At 34.9% G+C, this 20,208-nt stretch overlaps 1 protein-coding gene across 1 annotated transcript; it reads left to right on the forward strand.

Moving 5' to 3' along the window:
• The first annotated feature begins 355 nt into the window (after positions 1-355).
• Positions 356-19,988, forward strand: LOC123713749 (frizzled-10). Its single transcript, XM_045667574.1, has 2 exons — positions 356-860; positions 18,433-19,988. The coding sequence occupies exons 1-2, from the start codon at positions 681-683 to the stop codon at positions 19,801-19,803; spliced, it is 1,551 nt and encodes a 516-aa protein (XP_045523530.1). The 5' UTR covers positions 356-680; the 3' UTR covers positions 19,804-19,988.
• Positions 19,989-20,208: the final 220 nt, after the last annotated feature.

The following is a 20,208-nucleotide window of genomic DNA, read 5'->3' on the forward strand; positions in this document are numbered from 1 at the left end:
ATGGGAGGCATAATGCAAAAAATATATATGATAAAAGGTACGTAAACAATCGGTTGGCCTTAGTGTTGGCTTAGTGGCTTTAGCGTGCGACTCGCATCCCTGAGGTCGTTCGATCCTCCGCTGTACACCGGACGCTCAAACGAAAGGATAATATAAGGAAACCAGCTTGCCTTAGACCCAAAGAAGTCGACAGCGTGTGCAACGGAGATCTCCTACTTGCCCATTAGATTGAATATCATAAAACAGATTCAGAAATCTGAGGCCCAGGCCTAAAAGGGCCTTTTTATACTATATTTAAATATGTATTTAGTGATATGTTGTGTTTTGTTAAATTATTAGATTGGTTATTTTTTATGCAATTATTTCCTGATTGGGTCAAATCGAATAAATTAACCGTTGCTTTTTTGGGCCATAACGCCCTGTTTAGATTACGAGTAGTTTTTTTTATCGAAGCTTATGCATGTTGAGAGCTTGTGAAGCGGCTAGCTTACCCAGTCAACCGGTTTCGGTTTTCCTTTGACGAAGCCGTGTTCGAAATTTGAATCAGTCCACTTCGAACACTTGTCGAGATAGGACGCGTTTTCGATTATTACTAACTTTTACGTGTGATAAGTGTTTTTGTGACTGATTTGAATGAATATGAATCAAAACAACATTTCATTAAGTTTCATTTCTGTGTTATGATGGCGCGGATTTTTTGTGTTTTGCTCCTATCCTGGTTGGTTGCTGCTGATCAGGAGGATACCGATGGTGGGAAATGTGAGAGAATCAAGCTGTCACAATGCCAGGATATGCGGTACAACTGGACAGCTATGCCTAACCTTATGGGACACAGGGATCAAAAGGAGGCAGAGGAAGCGGTAAGAGTTTTTAACGTCCTAGGAATACACACTGTTTACCTATCTTGTTATCAGTTTATTGCAATTTAAAAAAATATGTTTTCAAATAAGTCCTACTAATCAACTATAATTGTTTTACATAACAACGTCGAGAAAAGGCTGCAATAGTTCGTAAAGTAGTATTTCTATAATAAATTAGGGTTCGTAAATTTTGTTTATAGCTTTCATGGGGTGAGAGATGAACAAAAATAAATGCATTTTATTGCTTGTAAAACTGATATCGTGTACGTTAACACGATTTAGGGCTGTCGGGACATCTATTTCTCTCTACAATAGGTTACATAAATTCTCGCCTCTTTCGTGCTATTATACCTACTAGTTTTATTTATCACTCTCCTATTCGACAATACATTAATTGAAAGAAAACACTTTTTAACCGGATTGAAGCTATGTATTATTATAAACTTATTTGTTTTACATACATTACTTTTGAACTGTGAAATAGTTAGGTTTTGAACCTCAGTAAAGGTTAAACAGTTACTGGACCTCAAAAGTCAATTTCCATTCTTGATCTTAACTAAGAAGTAACTTCAAATGATTTGAATTCGTATTTTAATACCATTAAAACATCAAAAGCTTAAAGCGGTTAAATTAAAACTTGTATCGATATAAAGATTTATCGTTTATCTCGCGGCAGATCAAAGCGTTCGTAAGAATCAAGACCGGTTTGCAGAAATGTACGTACGAATTACAAAGAACTTTGAAAGCATTTTTTAACTGTCCAGTGACCGGCAGCAGTGTTGGCCTAGTAGCTTCAGCTTGCGATTCATACCTGAGGTCGTAAGTTAAGTAGAAGTTTTTCTTCGTGAGGAAACCGGCTTGCCTTTGAAAAAAATCTATGGCGTGTCTGAGGCACAGGAGACAGATCACCTACTTGCCTATTAGACAACAGACTTACAGAAATCTGAGGCCTGAAAAGGTTGTAGCGCAACTGATTTATTGGAAAGTAGGTTCTACCGAATCGGCAAGCATCTATTAGGTACACTATTTACAGAACAGTTTATTTAAAAAGAGGTTATAGCTAACCGACCGAGCTCGTGATTGATCGCTCGTCAATTTCAGAAGGTATTTATTAGCCTGCACAACGATTGCTTGGCATACATTTCAGATAGATCTAATATATACTCGTATGAGTTTATATTAGATATTAAATATAATATCTAATATAAACTTAAAGTGTAATAACACTATGAATACGATTTTTTGTATTCATTGTATTTGTTTTAAATTCTTTATTACCTAATAAAGAAATACATACATACATACCTTTCTACTGACACATATTAAATAATAATACATAAAGCGGCTGTAACGTATTCCTATAACAATTAAAAGTTATTAAAAAGATAACTGCGTACGTACTTGTGGAGTCATGTATTCTAACGGCCGAACCTAATATGGATTATAGGAACTATTACGACGTGAAAGGGCTTAGTGTGAAGGTTTTTCTCAAAGGTCAATACTCACTATACACATATATATATATATATATATATATATATATATATATATATATATATATTCTATACTGATGTATATTAGGATTAACAGACTTAAAATTGCATATAACAACGTTTTTACACTTATTTTTACTACACATTCACATTAAAATTTTACACGATATTTACTCAACAGAAATATAGAAAATAATTATTAATCTGACTAAACCTTTTCATACCTGAGCTTGGAAAGTACAGTAATAACTAGGTATCGCGTAATATGAAAATGCGTTATAAGAATAGCTTTACTTTACAATAAACGCCTTCAGCGTTAATATACAATTCGGCACAACCTAATCAGTGGTTACAGATAAAAAAGACGTGTGTGTACTTATTAGAACTTATACTTCTCTGGCGTAACAAGATAAAAATCTTTTCAAAAAAATTGTTCTACGTTTGTAGAAAAAACGACAACAACAATAGATATAACTAAAATGTTGACTATGGCTAACTTCTGGGTGTCGGTTTTTTGTGAAGGCGCGCATTGTAAAAATTTACGCTCATTTTTCCCTAACGCGCCAAACAAGTATAACTTAAATAAACATACTTTTGCTTTAATAATGTGATAGTTAGTAACTTTATTTATTTATTAACACTTCATTGAAGTAATACAGACATACAGTACAATACAAATAGCAATATCGCTTTCGAACGATCTCTTCCAGGCAACCTGTGAAAAAAAAAATAGATAATGGAACAAAGCAAACAAATAAAACATAGCAATAAGTAATTACAAGAAATAATACAAAATAATAACTATTCATATATATTATGTATTAAAACTTCCCGGGAATTTATCTATTATATTACGCGGTATAAACATATTTTTTAAGCGAATCTGATTCTTCAGTAAAGTGTAGTTAAATATTTTACGCGCCATATCAGTACGATAGCGGTCTCTTTACCTAAAGATCAGCAATTTATTTTTATTTATAAGTCTTATCGTTTTGTAAGTGGCGATATTTATCGTTATCGGCGGCTTCAAAGGGACGCTTTAACAAGTACACAGGGCCAAGACGTTTTGTTAATTTTTAGTATAAGGGTGTATCTAACCTTGGTGCATGAAGAGTACCACAAACTCAATAAACTAAAGAGTTAAAAGGAATACAATTAATAAAAAAATCATAACATTACAAAACAGAGAAAAAACATAAAAAAAGTAATCTCTCTTAAAATTATGATGTTACTTGCTCTGTGCTCGGCTGAAAATTAATGTTATGAAATTTATCAAAGCTGAGGTCAATGAACTTTTGACAATTGACACTGATAAATTTTTTCAGCTTAAAATAAAGTTGTCGAAATACAGCTATGTCGAATTCTAACATGTTTTGCAAAAATGCTTATCTAGCATCGACACGTTTTTTTTCCACAATCCTATTTGTATCTCACTAACAAGAAACATCTATTGTTAAGGAAATAATAAGCCTTAAGATTTCCGGGTTGGGTCGAATTCAGTTTTAAGAACATTATCTGACCTCTATCTTGCTTTATGGGGCCGGTCCATTCACGAATCTCATCCCATGTTAGTTCATTCACCTATAAGATATTAGAATTTATTTGTGTATTTCATATAATTGTAAATATAAGAAAGACACAAGACATGCTTATAAAACTTTAAAAGTAATAAATATTGAGTAGCGCCATAGATGTGTTGATAAAAGGTTGATGCTCTGCATCGTCAATTTTGGAGTCCATGACATGCCGGTTGCCTCGCGATACATAGACAGAACCATCTCTAATTCTTCATACCAACTAGAAATATCGCCAATCAACAATTGCCACAGACGATAATTTAAATAAAAAAATAAACAAGTCGTTGCGTAATAAAACAATATACAGATAACATATATTTGATAACTTGTTTCCTGAAGCGGCTCCTTTGGCCTAAATTACACATTTTTTATTCGAGGTGTTATTTCGGTGTAAAAGCAACCTATCATTAGCGCAGGTACGCGAGGATAATTTCACAAAGCCCGGTGTTACCATCACAAAAGAAAGTTATTAACAAATTTTGTCTATGATATAAAAAACTCAACCAATATCAAAAGCCAGTGGGGCAGGCCGCGTGTGTTCCATTGAATTATTATTTATAAATCTCACCGATCGAATTTATGGACGCCCGGTTTTTTTTTATTTTTATAAAAAAGGTTTTTACACCTTGTCCGAAGTCCACAAACCCACTCTGGCAGATCAGGATACCATACGTGGTATATAGGTATATCATCCAAGCTGTCAAAGTAAGAGCTTTTTATTATATATCTAAACTTTGCTTTTTCTATACAAAAGATAGTTTTCTTAGAATGATTTTGAAATTTTTATTCGTATAAATCAAAATCTAATATAATACCATCAAGTCTAAATCGACACCGCAGGCTTCAAGGCAGCGGCGGCGCCACAAAAACGGGAATGGGAACAAATTGCCCTCCCTAATTACGGCAGGTAGGAGGCCGCACAAAACCTTTGAAAAAAGTGCTAAGTTTTCTCTAACCGGTTCTGTACCGTGAATTGTATTAATTATGGCCATAAAACATTTTATAGTTTGTGATTCATGGTTAATACGCTAATGCATATAGACATTAAAAAACAAAAAAGTATGGTGCATTACTAATTAAATATTAATAAATAAAAAGAAATCAGAAGCCCTAGGTTTTTAGGTCTAGGCTTCAGATTTCTGTATCTCTTTTTTATTTATGTGTCAATCTAACAGGCAAGTAACTGATCAGCCTCCATTGCCTGACACACGCCGTTGACTTTTTGTGTCAAAGGCAAGCCAGTTTCCTCACGATGTTTTAAATGTTAAACTCGCACATAGAAAGAAAGTCCGGGGACTGAACCTACGGCCTCAGTGATGAAAGTTGCACGCTGAAGCCAGTAGACCAACACAGCTGCGGAAAGTCTGTATTTTTCACAAAACTATATGAAGATATAGCTTGAGCAATAGTAACATTAATAACTAATTATATTAATCCTACAAACCTTACACCTGCCTAAGAATGATAAACGTAAAATACTTGATCAAAGCCGATATGTTATAAATGGCGCGGCGCGATCAAAGCGAGCGCGTGCGTCGACCCCGACTTAAGGTAAAATTCTTTTTGCGCAGCCCTCAAGGATAAAACATTGTTGATTGAAATTAATTACGGATCGTGATTTTAATACGACGGTTTAATTTGGGCACCGGATTATGACATATTTATTATATCAGTCAGGGAAAAATGTCTTGCAAAGTATTATCTATGAAATCCGCGCGTTACTAACTGTTCAGGAATCTAAACCAAGCTACCACAAGATTAATTAATAAGACATAAGTTCCGTATGTCAAAATTGTATTGGATTTGAATCTGATGTTAAATCTAATGTTTTGATCTGAATCTCTAAAACCCATTTACATTACTTAAAGGTTTGTAGAAAGTAATTTCGTCATAATCATAGTCTGTGCCGAAACTCTATATTGAATGTAATCTGTGCCACACTCCGCTACCACAAATAATTTTGCCAATGACCGTAACTTTCTAAAGACCGATCGCAATACATTAAACACCAGTCATTATAAATAAATTCATCTATGCTCATTACATAAGGCTTATACGTAAGCCATAAATAAATAAGCTGCCGACACACCTGGTACTATTTTAGTCTGATAATTAAGTATCGTTTACAAAATAATCCGCGTATTAAAAAAAACATTTTGTATCTGTCGCTTCAATTGCTAAATGGATATAAAATTACAGTAAGTCCTAGAACACGGTACTATTATAAAGCATTTTCATATTACGCGATTTAAGTCCCTCGTATACCACGGGGATTTATTCGATATATTTCTGTACTGTGACACATTTTATAATATAACATATTTTGTTCATAAACCTGAATCAATTGTACATAGCGCGATGTATGAGGCCATCCATATAAGCTCGCTATGCAAGAATACTTCTACAACGCGGAACAAATCTAACGTGTTATACCATGGAGGGATTACTGTAATAACAAACGAATTTTTATCTTTGATAATACTCGTATATAATTTTGTACCTCACAACAGTACTTTAAGTTATTTTATATTATTATTACTAGAATTTACAAAGGACTAAATAATAAATACTAAGCCATGTGCAACCACAACTTTTCTCGGTGGGAGGCATCGGAATGCAGGCCAATTAAAAAGATACAGCTCGATGCATCCCAATCCGACACGCTTCGATCTCGACAATAATCCATAGAGCGTTCTTTCCATAGACGTTATGTCCATAGACATTCTATCTATACTCTGTCCTTTGCAATGAGGTCCGTTACAAATCTATTCAAGGAATTTCTGTGAAATAGAAGCGAAACTAATCAAATTCCATTTGACAGTTCTGATATAAATTTGCAGGATAAAAGATATATTTTATTTAACAAATCTCTTGCGTTCATTACGCTACGCTAAAAAAAATTATGAACTTTATAAAAACTAAATTATAAAACGTCTTTAGTATTAAACAAGAATTATGACAGTCCCGGTGAATACGATGACAGCACTTGACAGTTTAAGTGATGTAAATCGCATTTTATTAAAATACACAACACTTACAAATGAACTATACAGTCTGATACCGTCTATCAGATAACGCTCATCTAAAAGCATGCTCGTATTTCACCCCTTCATTGTTGACATACCTAGATGCCGCATTGCACAATTTGGTTCGTCGTTTCTTGTAACAGCAGAGGATTGGATCTCCTTGCCCCCTTCCCTAGACAGAAAATTATAGGCTCGTTTGAGAGGCGGTTAAATAGGTATTTCATTGACAGACGGGCCCTTTAGGCCATATCTCACTCATCATGGGATTGTGGCAAAACATCGCTACAGTTCTCTAGTAAAAAACTATTTGATTTAGAATTTATGTTCTATATTTCTGTCACCAATATGTCTTTCAGCAGCTAGTCCTAACCGCTCTTTACAGATGTTTAAAACCTTTATATCGTAATATTGTTTTTTTAGTTCAATGGACACACATTGCCAGAAGGCTCGAAGGCTTAAGAATTGGTACGATCTTTTCTTAAAGGACCCTTAGTCGAATCGGTACGGAAATACTTCAGTGGGCAGCTGCTTCCACCTAGTGGTGGTGCGCGGCAAAAAGTGCCTTAAAAAACGCTCAGTTTTGGAACGACGGACTTCGTGTTATGAATAGAAGTCGAGTCACCATCACGCGTTGCCCTTTTGTTCTTTTAACTATTAAACATTTTAAAGCGTTATATTTAGCCTATACTAACTTCGTTCTTTTATAAAGAGTGTTTAAAGGTTACTTTAAGAAATATTTCACCGACTTACCTTGTCAATTATACTGCAAACAGTCGGCGAAGAGCGCACGCATGAATGGTCACTCGTATTGTCCGCAAAAGCAATTGCATCCCATAGCGGGCTTACGATTTGACAGCGCGGACGTTTTAATGGAATTTTATATGCCAATATAATAGCTTTAATACTATAATTATAAGCTTGGTATAGATGCTGGAGTTGTTAAAGTCTTGTCGTTTTACGTCCTACGATCAGTTTAATAATATGGCAACTCACTATCAAAATATAACCGTAAACGAGCTATCTTTTACAATTAAATAGATAGATAAATCAGTGTTTAAGTTTTAAGGTCTAGGCCTCAGATATCTGTGTCTGTTTCCATAATATTTGTCAATCTAACTAGCTATGATCAGCCTCCTGTGCCTGACACACGCCGTCTGTTTTGAGTCTAAACAAGCCAGTTTCCTCACGATGTTTTCCTTCACTGTTCGAGCGAATATTAAATGCGCTTATAGATAGAAAACGCATTAGTGCACAGCAGCGAACCTACGACCTCAGGGATGAGAGTCGCACGCTGAAGCCAACACTGCTCTAATGTTTACAATAACTGGAGTTTAAATTTTAACAATTTTACGATATTTAGCCATTTCTTATTTAGTAAGACGAAGTAAATTATAACATAGTCTGGATAAAAGTTGTTTGTTATTTTAAATTTGTTCATTAAAATCATTTCTCATACACATATTTTTAAACCCCCAGTTTACGATAATTTTTATGGTAACATGATCTTGTGATTCATAAAAAACGCTTCTAGCTTCACTTTTCGAGCTGAGTGTAATAAATTAAATGGTATAAATTTGGATGTTAAGAGTAAGACCACTCCAATTACAGATCAAAATAAAAGTTTCTTCAATGATTGTGGCGTAGACTAAAAAAATCGTGACTTGACATTTACAACTGAACTTTCATTTCTTCCAATCTTGATTATGTTTAATTATTGAAGTGAAAGTAACAAGACCTCGTTAGAAATCACTGATTTATGAACCGCTTAAACATATTACATGAATTCACTATTACAAATATTATACAACTTATGTTTTGTCCTTATCACACTAATCGCATTCTGAAAATGAATTAAAGACAAATCATTGATACATTACGACTTGTTCAAGGTTCACGTTAATAATAAATATACATTCAAAACCGTTTACGACGACATCGTTTGGAACGACAATCTGGTTATATTGACCAAAATCAAAGGTCCCGGCTGAATGCTATGTATTAGGTTCTTTAGAACAACGTCATCAGTTATTACGAGTATCGGTTTTTACCACCAAATATGAGTAGTCTAGAATTGAATATACATAGTAATGACAATATAAGCATCAGCTATGGGGTCTGGAGTAGGTCTAGAAGCTATCTACGAGTTGCCAACTTAAATATTTAATTAGCGCCTGTGAATTTGAACGGCCCAAGAATTCAAATTTAATTAGGTTTTGGTCCAGCTCATGGTTTTGTCAGATAACCTCAGAGACAATTAAATTAAATATGTGTATATAATGAGTGCTATGACTTGTATTTAGCAAGTTGTAGCATTACCTAATATTTTAACAATTGACGAAATTTCACACATATTTATCTTTTTTCGTAAATGTTGTGTAATTAGTAATTACCGTTGAACTTGTTTTTGTTGTTGTTTGTTGAAATTGTAAACTTTACAAAGCCTAAGTTAATATTCAAATTAATTAATAAAGGCTTTTATAAAATTGATGAATATTTAAATGATCCTGATTAATCCTGCTTGATTTGCTCCATTTCAAATATTTATGGCTCCATTACAAACAATTTGTATTAGTCAAAACTTAGCGATTATAAAGAAGTTTCTTGTCAGTTCTTCTTTGCCCGCTCTACGCCCTTGACTTGCGAATTGGTAGTAATTTAAATTAAGAATCAATTTAACATCTTTTCTGTAAGTGTACTTACCTATATGAATAAAGTCATTTTGAGTTCGAGTTGTGTTTCATAAATCACACACGCAAAATTAAATTTATGTCTTTAACGAACTTTTTATTTGGCTCACCTGATGTTAAGTGATAACATGGACACTGAATGCCAGAGGACTGGCGAGTGCAATTCAATTCGGAAATACTTCAGTGGGCAGCTGGTTCCACATAGAGTGCGGCAAAACATTAAGAAACGTTGAGGAACGACGGACATGTCGGCCATCGTCGTTTTGTCAAACAGTTTGTGTCTTTACTAAGCCATCATGGAACATTACGATCTAGTCTAACTTAAGACTAATAAGTAATTCAAGTCTAACCTAATTTGCTAAGAAGGATTTTTAACATAAGGAAGTGTACAATAACACTACTAACAGTCTCTATTAAAGGGAAGACACTCAGTTTTTGTGTTCCATTAACATGTGTCAGACATATTAACATGTAATTATTGTCTTAATTAAGACTATGCGTCATATAAAATGAAAAATAGTATCTTTGTTATATATTTACTAAAGTACAAAGTACAGTTGTCTAATTATATTATAATAATACATAACTTCAATCCGTTGAAAAAGTGTTTCCTTTAAATGTTTAAAAGTTATTTTAATAAAAGACAATACTATATTAACAACATTTAAACTGTATGTCACTCGCTTGTTAATTTGAATTATACGTATATTAATAGCATATAACCTGTAACGGTGATAGCTTAGACATATCAGCTTCGGTACATATGCTTGAACAAGCAAATCGCTCACGGGTGAAGGAATCGACGAAGCATGCTCTTACCACCTGATTGCGCTAACATGAATCTCTTATTCATACACTATAATCTACATTGTATAAACCTCCGACATCTGTACGCAATACGAATTTTAACCTTCATTAATGGAGTGATTGAGAAAGGTTTAAAAAAGCTTTTCACGGAAGTAGACATTTGTATCTTCCAATCCGATCGATAAAGAAGAAAAAATCTTACTAACAACATTATTTAACTGTTTAAAATTTTTGTTCCAACTTTAAATTTGTTATGTTTGGAGTAGATGCGACCGCAGAGCTAGTGTTGAATAAGTATCGCAAGTATCGGTAATTTTTATTGTTTAAATGTGTTGGAAATAAATGTTAAACTCAGTAGCGGTTCGGTCTTAATAAACGACACTTGGTACGACAGTTAAAGTGCATCAGACCAAAAGATTTATGTAATTATCTTTTATAACTTTATAGGCAAGCTCTCGTCACTGAGTTCATCACTCAAAGTGGTTTCATAACCATGTTTACGACATGAGAACATTAAAACTAAACAGGGACAATTAAACAGGAGCCGGAGACGGCGCCATGTTATCAACTGATAACGGACGTGTTGACATCCCATAGTTTTACTACCGACTTATTTTTTATTACTCGTAAAGTCATTGGAATGTCACGAGATCCTACACAACGGAAGCAAGTTAACCTATATTCCTCTAATTGTAAATATATTATAGAAAAACTTTAAGTGTTCAGTATTGTTGGTAGAAGTCGCGTGTACTGTAAGGCCTGTAAGACTGTAGGCCTGTAAGTTATACATAAATGTAAATTATAACTAAATGAAAACATAAAAAATAAAAGGTTGATAACGCACTCGTCTCGACCGCAATGAGTCCATCAGTTCAACCCCTGTCGGTGGCAACAGCAACCCTTGTTCTAGAAACATATCTCGATTCTAAAATCCTTATAACATTTATTTTGCCACAGTATATGTTTGAATTGAAATATTTTAAGACGCAAACAGCAACGGTAAAGCGAAATAGCCCGAGCATCGGCAGTACAAAGAAACCCCGGGTTCGACAGACCGCAACCAATTGATAATCACAAGCCGACTCGTGACCAATCTGATCAACAACCCTTTCACCGTTAATATCAACTTTGGTCCCTTGTAATAAGGTTTAAAGCTCTGTATATCATAGTCACATATATGATAGTCATTGGTCGTTGTATAGGCTTTTCTTAGGTCAAGATTGTAGGAAGCGATTGGATACGATACGGCTGTGATTATAATGCGTTTAATATACCTTGATTACAGTTCTGTGATAATTATAATGCTTCTAATTGCACATCTTCAAAGATTGATGGTCTTTCAGTACTATATATCTTCAGTTGTATTGATATATATGTATATAATAATAATAATTAAGTTACTATAATTCCATACTGCTAAAACTACATGGGAAATGGGTTATTATTATACTCTTAATCTACGTTAGTTATTGTTATATCCGTTTCTTCGTGTTCTGCAGTATTATCCAAAGGGGTATCCTCCTGGAACTGTTTTAGCTCCATCCATTTCTCCCCAGAAACTTTACCTATATCGCCAGCTTATCGGTTTTGTGGTCTTTCCGCGGTTCATTTTCTTAATGTCCCCTCCATCGGGTGGCTCTGCTGGTCTATCTTTTATCTGTACATCTTGCAATATGACCAGGCCATATTTATCGATACATAAAGGGGGAATATATCGTCGATATATTCAATTAAATATGGCTAAAACATTATTATTTTTCTGTTGTACTTCTGTTCTAGACAGATTTTGGAAAAGCTTTTATCCATTGTTATACAGGTTTATCAGTTAGTAGAGAATTCCCTTGATTGTACCTGCCAATCTTCAGAGGTGCTTCATTCCTTTAGATAAACGTACGTCGTACTGGCATCCAACTTATCTTTGTATCCAAGCTCCATAAAACCGACGCAATAAATCGCTCTGCACGATGCTCATAAAAGTCTAATTAACAGGAACATGCTTTACATTCACGAGAATACATCTTTACAACGTTTATAAAGTATAATCAAGGGTACGCGTAGGTCTATATTAGTAAATTCTTATAAATAGACCTTTATAGAGGATAAGCGGGATAAAACAACCGAAGACTAAAAAACTATAGATTATGATTTCCCTAAAGAACAGTCCTGGTGCGCTACCACACGTCTTCTATAACCATATTATAGGCAGCAGCCTGTCTCGAAGAAGGTCAATAACTGCAGACTTTTGTCCCGAATCCTTAGGTTTAATAAAAACTGAAACATCTCACGCTTAGACCTAAATATAGTAGAATAGCTACGAAATAAAAAAATTCTAAGAAACGCTTGTTGCAATTCTTTAGCCTCATTCTGTATTTTCTCAATTCAAAGCCGGTTTTGTTTAGATTATTCTAAACGCCGACGTCAAATTGATTAACTCGTGGAAGCTTTCAATCGAAAAAGTTTATGGAGCCAGTGTTTTTGATCCTTCGTATCTCGGCGTAAATCAAACGCGTAATGGACAGCTGCGTTGTAGCTTTATTTTAACTCCATCAACGTAGGGCCTATCAATACGTTATAATTATGTATATAGCCTTAGATAATTCAAAAGCGTTTTTTAATTCAGTCGTAATACAAACCTTTTCTAAAGGTTTCATAGTTTCGTTTGCTTAATATAAGATATAAAAATGTGTTTATCCATTTTAAGTACATATGCATTACAATATGTAAGATTTGGGAACCCTTTTAAGTAATAAATACCTGTGTCAGGGTTCCCAGCTCTTCCATAACAAACTTAATTGTATATTCCTTAAAATATACTTCTATATAATTTGATTACATCTTTAATTTTATTTATTTTTGTTTTTTCAACTGTTATCAACATGCTTGAGTGCATCACGAGTGGGTGCAAATGTGTGAGCATAAATCTTCCAAGCTAGGAAATGTTCGATAAGTTAGATAGATAAATACTCATCAAAAGACCCATCCAAAGATGATAGGCAGTTGTTGCCACTCCACCACTACGTGGAACCAGCTCCCACCGATGTCTTGTCGAACCAATTCGACTTAGGGTCCAGAAAAGAGCTACCAATTCTTAAAAAGCCGGCAACGCACTAGCAAGCCAACTGGCAATGTCAGTGTCTATGGGTGGTGGTCTCACTTAACATCAGGTAAGCCTCCTGCCCGTTTGATCCCTGCTACGTAAATAATTAAAAGTCATGTATACTTACAGTAACAATTCTGTTAGTAAAATGATGTCCCGATATTTCGCGAGCTTTGTATGAAAATACGATATTTACAAATTTGTAGATCGTAATCAGTATGAATAATGTAAAGTTAAAGTCGCCACATCAAACAATTCAGCGATTATAAAGCCGAAAATAGCTTATTTCCTGGCCAGTTGCGAATTAAGATCATTGTATACAATCTGGCTGCAAACGTGTTTATAACATAAATCAGTTTGGCTCGCCTTTGATTATTGTTTTAGCCGTAACGAATCTATGTTGAGAGAGAACGAGTACTCAATTTACAAGAACCAAGGTTCGAATTTTTAACGCCAGCTGTGTTACTAGAGCAGTGATGGCCTGGCGGCTTCAGCGTGCGACTCTCATCCCTGAGGTCGTAACTTCGCTGCTGTGCACCAATTCTATGGGCGCATTTAATATCCGCTCGAAATCAAAAGAAAACATCGTGAGGAAACCCGCTTGCCTTAGACCCAAAAAAGTCGACGGCGTGTCAGGCACAGGAAGTTGATCACTTACATACCTATTAGATTGACAAATGAGAAATCTAAGGCCCAGACCTTAAAAGGTTGTAGCTCCACTGATTTATTTATTTTATTTTTTAGTTCTGTTACCAGCCTATATTCTGTAACTTCCTATAGCGATAGTTTTTTACGCAAGTCCGATGTTCTCTAAAAATCCATTGCGCTGATGATGCAAACTTGGGATCGCGGAACAAATAATCGGGACCAGAAGCTAGAAACAAAGGACGCTGTTTCCTTGATGATTGACTTGGTCCTACAAGTTTATGCTCTGTAATACAATTATAAATTATATTGGATAAAAGATACGCGAAAAAATTGCTAAATAAAACAACATAGATTAACATACAGACATATCAGTATATATCTTATTTATACATCTTACATTGATATTTATAATTAGGATTGCAAAGATCTCTGGAGATTTTTTAATTATATTTAACAGTAAATTTCATGTTATCAAGTTCTATCTACCTAAGAGCTTAGCATTATCAAGATGACACTAGTATATTTTTAAAAATATAAGAAAATATTTTCATTTTTTATTTTATAAAAAAAATGTAGTTTAATTCCGTGTTTGTTACCATAAGATTAATAAACCTAATTTTATGTGCAAATACTATGTTACACGGATATTACATTAAGGTATCTTTGACATAAATATTCTAAGGAATCAATAAAACGTTGAATTGATAAGATATAAATAGATAATGGGTTGGTGGCCTTTCAATAGATAGATAAGATAGTCGCGACTTCAAAGTCGCTGCGCCGGCGCGATCAAAGTGCTGTAATTGACGCGAAAACAGAGATAAGTTCAATTGCATGTTACGAGTTTGGAATCGTGTTTTTAATTAACATGGGTTAACGCCACTCGCGATCAACCCGTGTCTTATTATATAATATAAGTTTATTGTTTAACTCGTGAAAGGCATGCACTCGTGTATATAATATAGTAAATTAATACTAAATGAAATACTGTTACTTGAGCGTGTCTGGCTATACTCTCATTGTGTATCTCCAACGATTTAGGTAATCGCCAAGCTTATAAAACTAAGTAAACCTGAGTGAGCAAAATTTCCAGCCTTGGCTCGTACAGTCAAGTAATATACGTAATAATACATTCGCTTTAATAAACTGTAAATATTAAAGTTTTTATTTAAGTGACAATAACCAAACATTAGTTAATATATAAACATTAGTTATTAGTACAGGCTTAATTTATTATCTGTTAAATCTAAACGGAACATATGAAACATGTACTCTGTGCGCTGTCCCGTGACAACATCAAACTAAAGCCGAAGTTATTTTCAGATCAAAGTAATTAATTTTTTGTTGTTCCCTCGCCTTTGTTGTGCTCGGCGGCCATAAGCATAACTGTCATTATAAACAAGCTTTCGTGTATTCTCAATTGTCAATTTTTTAACAATCCGTGTATATGATTTTAAATTATAAGTTAATAATTATTTCCTTTACTTGTATTGGAGAACCAATTTATGTTTATTGGATCATAAATTAAAAAAACAACGTGTGTGTACTTATGTACACGCGCTAGAATTTATACTTCTTGGGCGTAACAAGATAAAAATCTGCATCTTTCGCCTTATTCTACGTTAGTAGAAAAACAACACTAACAATAGAAAAAAATATTCTCTTTCATATTTCCCTAACGCACCAAAGGAAGTATTACTTCAAAAAAATATAAATGTAATGGATCTATTAACTTTATAGATCTTCTACATAAAGCGAAAAAATACCATAATGGCTATGGTTGCTGTATAGCAGTGCTTCCCAACCTTAATCTTTTTAAAACTTTTATGACCCACTATGTAACAAACATAATATTTAAGATTAATATATTGAATTGGTGACTTAATAAACTTATAACTTAAATATAATAATAGTTGTCAACGAAAATTCCAAATAAATTTTCGAATTCGCCTTAACAACAAAGTGCCCCAAGTTGGGAAACTGCATTCGACACGTCTGTAAACAATACTTATTATAAATTCTTCGTTAATACTCCTTGTATTATGTGTTTTCTTTTTAATTTCCTGCATACGCAGTTAAAACAAACCCTACAAAAAACTCATTAATTAATTGTAATACTCAAGCTTTATTTGGCGAATTCTTAAGTGCGACGTGCCTTCAAAAACCAGTTGGTTTGAACACAAAGGCAAGGTCGGAAGTTTTTTGAGTTTCAGTTAAACAGTTTAAAGCGATTTCAAAGCTGATAAGTTATGCGGACCACATTGTTTTGTAGAAAAGAAGCTTTATATAACGAATAAATCAGGGTTGATTCCCAGTGAAGTTATTATATTTTTGAGGTGTTGTTCGAACCCTCTAAGTTTCATCATCGGACGAAATTCCACCCGTATCACCACTTCGTATCTCAACTAAGTTTTTGGAGCGCATCTCTATGATATGGAGCTGCCCAGTGATGTACTTCCGATAAATTCGACTTAGACTTTCAAGAAAAGAGCGTACTAATTCTTAACTTAAAGTCCTTAAACTTGCGATCCCAGCACTTAACATCAGATGAGGTCCGTTTCTGCCCTGTCATAAAATTTCCATTCTTATTTTCTTTAAGTATAATGCGACATTGGTTCGAGTTCGTTTCTTTAGAACCAAGGATTATTTAGATTCCAGTTATTAGGTTTTCACAGCGTTTTTCTGATAAACAAAAACAATCATGAACTCGGCGTCCTTTGTTTTTCAGAAGCGTTTTAAAGAATCTTGGGTAATTAGTTGCGCTGAAATGGTGGGTTTTTGTGACTGACAAATGATTAGGTAATTGTTTAAGTAATATTTGTTGAATAGAGGATATACTATATATAATTGTATTTTAGAAATCTCCCCATTGAAGCCTCAATTATTCCTTTTTTTTCAATTCACGTAGAGAAAGACACATTTATATGATAGACTTCCTCCAACTCGCTCCATATCTCTCTATCTTAAACATTTTTCTACCAACTTTACGCGCCCCAATAGGAGATATAAATGTACGTAAATGTTCATTTTTTAAGTCATTTTGAAGAAAATCGTATTTTACTTGAAATATGTAAGTTAACTCTATAGCAAAATATAAATATAATGTTATATTTATTTCCTTTAATAAAAACAGCTACGTACTGTAACTTCTATATTAGTTATATGAATTAAGTCTTGCATAGGTCAGTTGATCCACTATTTCTAAGAAAACTCTGCGTTTAATGGATATTGAAACCGAACACCATTTTATAAAACAAAATAAAAATACACTACAAAAAAACTGTCATCCGCTTTACAAAAAATTGGTATAAGTTTCAAAGCATGATTTTCGTTCCGGATTAAGAGAAATAACAAACTCAGAAATCCCATTAAAGAACGGTAGGCTGCACTCCAACTGAAGCATTCTTAAAGTTTTTTGTAAAACTAGTCGACAATTGTGAACAAACAACGATTGTTTGCTCACGGAAAAGGTTTACGATGTCGGCACTTTAGATGAAGAGGAAGTTTGATGTAGATAAAACTTGAATTTTTGCATTTTTTTATTCTAATACAGCGTTCTTACTAGCGACACGCCTTAATAAAACACTTTAGTGTCTTATTACACCGATTTCACTACTATCAGATCTCAATCGTTGTAAATTATTTCATGTATTTTTTTACCCTGAAGTTTCTTTTGTTTGCAACATTTATTAGCTTTCGTGTTTCGCCATAAATAGTAGATTATACTCAATATAAATTTAGTAATTAATTCCGCTTCTAATGGTCACACGCTAGTTTTTCATCGACATTACAAAAGCGTTGGTAAAAGCGCAATTCTAGACGGACAGATATGGATCTTATAGAATATGTATAAGGTATATTTTCATAAGCACGTAACCACAAATATTGCGGCATTTGTTTACTTTAAGTAATCCATTGAGTTGTCCGATTCCCGGTACTTAGTTGTATTATTTATTTGCTTGGATAAACATTTGATATTTGAACGGTGACGGTTTCTTAAAAGGTTTACTTTTTCACATAGCCTCAAAGGCATTCTTAGCGCGATCACGTCAGCTGTATTAGGTGGTCATGTTACAGTACTTATAATATAGTATTTTTTATAACTACACATAATTTTAATTGTCACAATGCCTTTTTTGAAAAAAAAAATACCATTTTAAACGTAGTATAGTTTGTAATAAGTATAGTTCTGGGTTGTTATGTTAAATATTCTTAAGAATTTTTTCTCTTCTTGCAGATGGCTTTGTTCACGGGAATCCTCTCAAGCGAATGTTCAGTCCACGCGAGATTTCTTCTCTGCTCGGCATTTGCACCACTTTGTTCTGAGGACGTGTCGGGCTCAATCAGCGCTTGTCGTTCTGTCTGCGAGAAGGTCGTCGAAGACTGCAAGGAACAGATAAAAACCCTTCCTGCAACCATCGTGCTCGACTGCTCTGCATTTCCTCTCAGACCTGATAGACGGCTGTGTATGAGACCACCAAATGCTAGTGAATTAGAACAAGAACCACCACCACCTCCAAGATGGCCATTTCACGAACACGAGGTTCGAGAACACGGCTGCCCTCCAGCCCATACCAGAGCCCCCACTGGAGAATGTTGGCCTGCCTGCGGTCAACACGCGCAATACACGGAAATTGATAAACGCACCGCAGAAATATCGATGAGCACACTCGCTTGGTTATCTCTGCTATCCACGGCGTTCGCCTTATTAACCTTCTGCGCTGAACCATCACGTTTCCGTTACCCAGAGAGACCTGTTGTGTGGATGGCGGCTTGCCATGCTATCGTCGCATTGGCTCACGTTGCCAGAAGCTGGTTGGGAGCCAAGCTAGTCTCTTGTTCTGGATCTACGCTAGCTGTAGATGGATTAGCATCACCAACATGTGTCGCATTTTTCTCACTAACGTATTACTTTACGCTAGCTGCTGATGCCTGGTTTGCAAATGCCTGTGTTGCCTGGTACTTGACAGCAGCCAGTGAGTGGTCCACAGAAGCATTGGAACGTGCGGCAGCGTACTTACATGCAGTTGCATGGGGTTGGGCTGGAGCATGGACGGCAGCGGCATTAGCTCTGCGAAGGGTTACAGCTGATGAATTGACTGGAACGTGTGGGATTTCTGATGCTGCAGCCGCAGCGCTTATCGGAGTGCCAAGGGGTGCTTTATTAGTGACGTCTGTTGCCTTAGCCGTTGGGGCCTGTCCAGGTATCATGAGAGTACGAAGAGCATTAGATTCAAGAGGGGCCAAGCGTGTTGGAAGGTTAGCAATACGTGCGGCAGCTGGAGGGTTATTTTATTTATTACTAGCTGGTTTTGCTACCGGAGTCAAAGTAATTGAATCTCGAAATAGAGAAATACAGAGTAAGCTAGCCCTTTTTGCTGCTTTAGAAGCAGATAATATAGAGGAAACGGCGGGATCGACTGGAATCTCCGTATGTTTATGGCTGTCGTGTGGAATAGCAGCTGGAGCGTGGGCTTGGTCGAAGAAGTCCGCCGTGGTATGGAAAAAAGCGCTATGCCCCCCACGCAAGGCTCCTTGCTGCAGCCCCCCATTACTAAGAACTCATCATCCATATTATAAACGACCTCTTCATGTGTCTAGAGTGTGACTGAATTTTTTGAAGTGTGCCTAGACAATTATACCTTTGATTCACATCATGGATGTAGTCAAATATAATTTTAAGTAGTTATTAAAGTGCCTGTAATTGCCTTCTGTGAAGGCCTTCTCGATATTGTACAAATGTGTAAATAATGTAAGATATTTTTATATAATATACTGTTGATTTTTATTAAGTCCAATGTTTTATTTATTCTCTTAAACCTATATTTTAAAACTAGATAAGACATAGTTTTAATTGAAAGAAAATTAAAGTTTAATCCCTGTGGGATTTAATGGTGGCAACATTTCCTCGCGATACTAATAACTACTAATTCGTTGAGCGAGAAAAGCACCAGGGCACCAGTACTAACTACTTGGCGCCAACTTAAATCTTTATTCAGCGCCTCTGCACTAT

This window comes from Pieris brassicae, chromosome 8 (assembly GCF_905147105.1).
Source record: "Pieris brassicae chromosome 8, ilPieBrab1.1, whole genome shotgun sequence".
In the NCBI taxonomy this organism is placed as follows: domain Eukaryota; kingdom Metazoa; phylum Arthropoda; class Insecta; order Lepidoptera; family Pieridae; genus Pieris; species Pieris brassicae.

Bases quoted from the DNA above. Each gene is read 5' to 3' on its own strand.
- LOC123713749 (XM_045667574.1), top strand. From the start codon at position 681: ATGATGGCGCGGATTTTTTGTGTTTTGCTCCTATCCTGGTTGGTTGCT. The intron at 861-18,432 runs GTAAGAGTTTTT...CTCTTCTTGCAG, and splicing joins AAAAGGAGGCAGAGGAAGCG to ATGGCTTTGTTCACGGGAAT.